Source organism: Neopelma chrysocephalum, unplaced genomic scaffold, assembly GCF_003984885.1.
Source record: "Neopelma chrysocephalum unplaced genomic scaffold, ASM398488v2 Primary Assembly neopelma1_95268, whole genome shotgun sequence".
NCBI classification, from domain to species: Eukaryota; Metazoa; Chordata; class Aves; order Passeriformes; family Pipridae; genus Neopelma; species Neopelma chrysocephalum.
In genome coordinates this window covers 1,309-6,639 of record NW_020923950.1, presented here as the reverse complement: position 1 = coordinate 6,639, position 5,331 = coordinate 1,309, and the positions used below count along the sequence as shown (strand labels likewise).

The 5,331-nt window shown below is 50.2% G+C and overlaps 1 protein-coding gene across 1 annotated transcript; it reads left to right on the top strand.

The window, feature by feature from the left end:
* Positions 1 to 3,948: 3,948 nt before the first annotated feature.
* On the top strand, positions 3,949 to 4,365 carry LOC113980807 (feather keratin 4-like). Its single transcript, XM_027708023.1, has one exon. The coding sequence runs from the start codon at positions 3,949 to 3,951 to the stop codon at positions 4,363 to 4,365; it is 417 nt and encodes a 138-aa protein (XP_027563824.1).
* The last annotated feature ends 966 nt before the right edge of the window (positions 4,366 to 5,331 follow it).

Genomic DNA, 5,331 nt, shown 5'->3' with positions numbered 1-5,331 from the left:
GCATTCCATGAATCCACATTAAAGTGATTTTAAGTCAGACTTACCCAATTGACCAGCAAGGAGAAGCTCAGAGGAGAGTGGATTGAGTGGATTGAGGAGCTCTGAGCTCTCTGAGCACTTTTATACCATTGCCCAGGGTCTGAGGCACCCTTTGGGCATTCAGCCCTTCCTCCTTCCACCCCAAACCTCCCTGCCTTTGTCACGGCAGCGGGTGGAGGGATCTGGGCACGTTGTTTGCTCTTGGGCAACAGGGGCTGAGTGGAATCACAGCCCACGGGAATCTTTCATCTCAGAGCAAGGTTGGGATTCACCCTCAGCAGTTTCTCCCTACTCAGCACAAAACTGAACTTCCTCCTTCCACTTGTCTGAGCTTCAAAGCACAAAACACCCAAAATGTTCCACTTTGCTCTGAGGCATCACAGCGGCCCCTGCTCTGGTCACACACAGGATTTCACATTAAACACCTTTACAAGGGAGGAATTGCATCCAGCCCCTCACCCAGTGTCACAGAGCACAGGGCAAAGGCAGGGGGCAAATGCTGGGTCCTCCTGCACCTGAGTTTGATGATCTTAGAGGACTTTAAACTCAGAAATGTTGCTCAGAGTGTTTCTGAATGAGGTTCCACGTGATGGTTCCTCACAGAAGGAGCCCCGTCCCTGCCCAGCTGAGGGCTGCAATCTGCATTCCTGTGGCTTCCCCAGGTGGGATGGAAATGCTCTGTCTCCACTGGCCTTTATTATAAACACGGATGTTGCCTCGTGCTGCTCCTCAACCTACTTTGGAAACAAGAGTTTGGGTCCTTCCCTTCCCTTCAGGGAACCTGGAAAAGCCAAGATGCCCCCGAGTGCAGACCCAGGGCAGGGGGGAGCTCCAGGGTCTGGAGCAGATTTCCAGCACCCAGGAATTTGGGGAGAGGCTTTTGGGTGCCCTCATTGTCCTGCCTTGGGGTGAGGATAAACCCTCCCCGGGAGACCCCATCCCGTGGGGCTGAGAATCCTTCCCTTGCCCATCCCGTGGGGCTGAGAATTCCCTTCTTTGCCCATCCCAATCCCAGCTGGTTTCGTTCCTGGCTCCCGCCAGGGCTGACCTGGAGCTCCCTGTTCTCGTGGTATCAGGGCACCAACCCCATTTCCATGAGCCAAGAGATAATAGAATTATAATTATAAATAATAACACAAGTACCAGACATGCCCGGGATCTCCTCCCAGAGGCTCATTTCCCTGCCAGGGCATGGTTGGTAAATCATTTGGCCTCTGTCTCAATCCTCCCTGCTGGAAATCATCAGCAGTGATTCCCCACTTCACGTGGGTGTTACGGGCTTGAAAAGAGCAGGGTTTGACCTGCTGGGGAAAAAAAATGCTTTTATGTTTCAATATAAAAGTATTTATATATAAAAGTATAAATTTAAATATTTAAAAATTAAAAAAATTTTAAAATATGTTTTCTTGTTTAATAAATCCGGTTTATTTATATTTATATATGCAAATATATATTTATATATATTTTATATATATTTATATATTTATATTTAATGCTTAATAAACCTGGTTTATTTATATTTATATACACAAATATATATATTATATATTCATATATATTTATATTTATATATATTTATATTTAATGCTTAATAAACATGTATTTTCTGGTTTCCAGAACATTTCTTGTGGGCTCAGCACCTTTCAGAGGGAAGGGCTGGACCAGTCACAGGTTTCCTGAGTTGGGAGCGGTGAGTGGTCCTTCCAAAAGGAAAACAGGGATCAGCAGGTGCCTGGTTTTGTGTGAACACTTTTCCTCCAAACTTCTGAATCATTCTTTTCTTCATCCTCACCCGAAAGTTCCCTCTCAGACTCGACATGATCTCATGGAGTCCTTTGCAACTCCTTCCCTGGAAATCACGTTTGCTTTGTGATCACACCACTTCAGTTGCTGCCCATTTTAATACTCCCATTATTATTTCTCAATCTCAGTGTTTCCTTATCTCGAGACAATGTAAAATCCTTGTTTTTCCACCCCTTTATACACAACCACTCATTTGTCCAACACCCAAATGAATTGGGCAACTTTTATTGTTGATTTCTTAATGGGATTATTAAAAGTCTGAGGCAAAATAAGGCACTTGTTGATTCAGAGGGAAAGCTGGGAGGGGCCCCGGGCACATCCTTTCATCTCCTGCCCCGGCTCTGAGTCAGGGACTTTGTTTGGAGAGCTGGAATTGGGGTCTGTGCCCCCTCTGCCCCCTCAGGGGAGACCCCCCAGCCCTGGGGAACAGCCCAGGGAGCACCTGGAGCTGCTGGAGCCACTCCAGAGGGGCTGAGAGAGGGATGGAGCAGACGATGGAGCAGAGAGATGGAGCAGAGGATGGAGCAGAGGATGGAGCAGAGGATGGAGCAGAGGATGGAGCAGAGGAGGGAGCAGAGGGATGGAGCAGAGGGATGGAGCAGAGGGATGGAGCAGCTCTGCTGGGAGGAAAGGCTGGGAAAATTGGGATTGTTCAGCTTTGGGGTGACACAATTGTGGCCTTCCAGGACCTGAAGGGGCTCCAAGGAATGTGGGGAATGGGTTCAGAGTGACAGAGAGGAGGTTTGGATGGATACTGGGAATAAATCCTTCCCTGGGGGGGTGTTGAGCCCTGGCACAGGTTGCCCAGAGAAGCTGTGGCTGCCCCTGGATCCCTGGAAGTGTCCAAGGCCAGGTTGGAGCCACCTGGGATAGTGGAGGGTGTCCCTGCCCATGGCAGGGGGTGGAACTGGATGATCTTTCAGGTCCCTTCCAACCCCAGCCCTCCCAGGATTCCAGGATTCCCTGAGGTGGCCTCGGACAAAGGTCTGGGATGTTGATCTCCAGCTCTGAGTGTTTCTAAAAACAAGCAAACACCAATAACTGGCCAGTCCAGGTGCAGATATTGGCTGAGTTGTAACCCAGCAACACAATCTGAAAAATTGATGTGAAGATTCATCTCCCTCTGTCCCCAGCAAAGCTGTCAGAGCCAGAACAAAGGTGGAAATCACCCTCCCTGCTTGACAGGGATTTAAAACCATCTGAGGTGGAGTTACTCAGGAGAAACAATGATCCCAATTACCTTGATTGAGTGACAGATGTAAAAAAGAGCATTTGAGGGACAAGGAGGACAAGAGAGGCCAGGAAAGGTTCACGTCCCCTGGGGCAAACTGAGGGACTGGATAAAAGCACCTGGAGCCCAGAGGCTCCAAACCAGAGCTCAGCTCTGCCCTGCTGTGCTGGTAGCACAGAGCTCCTCAATCCACTCAATCCACCCCTCTGAGCTTCTCCTTGCTGCTCAACTGGGTAAGTCTGACTTAAAATCACTTTAATGTGGATTCATGGAATGCTTTGGGTTGGAAGGGACCTTAGAGATGGAGATTTCTGGAATCACAGAATGGTTGTTTTAATGTGCTCATGTCTGAGCACTTCCTGTGGCTTTGCCTGTTGTTGGTGGAGTTTCTTTTCATTGAAATCCAAGGATTCTGGTGCCTCTTTCCTGCTGCCAGGGTTTGGAGGGAATGGGATTTCTAGGGGAAGCATCAGACTTCAAGAAATGATAGAATGGTGGAATCCTGGAGTGGTTTGGGTTGGAAGGGACCTTAAATCCCATCTCATCCCACCCCCTGCCAGGGCAGGGACACCTCCCACTATCCCAGGTTGTTCCGAGCCCCGTCCAACCTGGCCTTGGACACTTCCCGGGATCCAGGGACATCCCTGGAATAACCTGGGCCAGGGTCCCCCCACCCTGCCAGGCAGGAATTTCTTTCTAACCCCTGATGTGTCCCAGCTGAACCCCCGGCAGGGCTCGGAAGTGGCTGATCCCTGAGGTCCCTTCCAGCCCCAGCCAGGCTGGGATTCCAAGGGGAACCTGCGGGACGTTGCCCGGTTGGACTGAGTGACTTTGCCACCCCCCTGTTGTGTTGCAGCCTCTCTGCCGGGCCCAGGATGTCGTTCTGCAGCCAGCTGAGCTCCCGCTGCTCCCTGCCCTGCGAGGTGCAGTGTCCCCAGCCCGTGGCCGACGCCTGGAGCCAGCCCTGTGTCACCTCGTGCGGGGACTCGCGGGCCGTGCTCTACCCCCCTCCCGTGTCCATCGTCTTCCCGGGCCCCATCCTGAGCTCCTGCCCCCAGGAGAGCGTGGTGGGCACCTCCCTGCCCGTGGGGCCGGCGGGTTCCTTTGGCTGGGGGAGCTCTGGGGGTGCTCAGAGCTCCTGGGGATCCGGCGCTTCCCTGGCCGGCCGATATTCCTACCCCTGCTATTCCCGGTATTCCACCTACCCCGGGATGTCCCGCCCTGCCCAGCCAGGCAAGGGCTCCCTGGATGACAAAATCCAGCAGAAAAAGGAGCAAATTTGCCGATTTTGAGTGAAGGGAGGGCCGGGAATTCTCCTCCATCCCAGACGCCACATCCCCCTTTTGGAATCTGTCTCTGCTCCCAAATCCTGCCCCTGCTCCTAAATCACTTTGTGTAAATTTAACTTCATTCCTCTCTGTTGTTCCCTGCAGTGTTGCTGCTGTCTGACAAATCCCATTTGTCAATAAAAGCCTTTCTGCATCACAATGGAACGTTTTCTGCTTTTATTTGTGTGCTTTCTAAATTTACTGATGCCAAAATAATCCCCAGTTCCTCATCTCTTGCATTAATAAAGGTGATAAAAGAAAATCCCAGACCTTGATAAAAATCCCAAATGTTTCACAGCCACGGACATCACACAAGTATTTTTTATATAAAACTTTACACACTTCAAACTTTACTTTTATACACTTCGTGCATATACACTTTTAATTTTATACACTTTATACTTTAACAATATACGAGTTATGTGAGTTTAGGGAAGAAATTCTCCCCTGGGAGGGTGGGGAGGGCCTGGCACAGGCTGCCCAGGGAAGGGCAGGGAGAAGCTGCTGATGCAGCCAAGATGATCTGTCCCCATCAAACCCACAAGGGTCACTGGAGGGAGCAAGAAATTCCTCCAGGACAGAGCCAGAAGGAAGAAAAGAGCAAAGCAAACCCCTCAAAATCCCAGCAGCTGCACCTCCCACCCCTCCTGCCTCGGCCTGACTCTGGTTTTGTTTCATTCTCTCTTTTGTTTGTTTGGTTTTGTACTTTTGTTTATTTTTTGACCCGGTTTTCATTTCAAATATTTTGGTGAAACCTGTGAAAGGGACAAACACTCTGGGAAATGTTTTGGTGAAACCTGTGAAAGGCACAAACCCTCTGGGAACGAGACAAACCAGCAGGGCAGGGGGGTATTTCTGTCTCTCTGTTCCTTGCTGAGGGATCTCTGGGTTCCTCCTGCCCCCAAACCTCAGCTCAGCAGAGCACAGGGA

Coding starts and splice junctions, on each gene's coding strand:
- LOC113980807 (XM_027708023.1), top strand. CDS start 3,949: ATGTCGTTCTGCAGCCAGCTGAGCTCCCGCTGCTCCCTGCCCTGCGAG.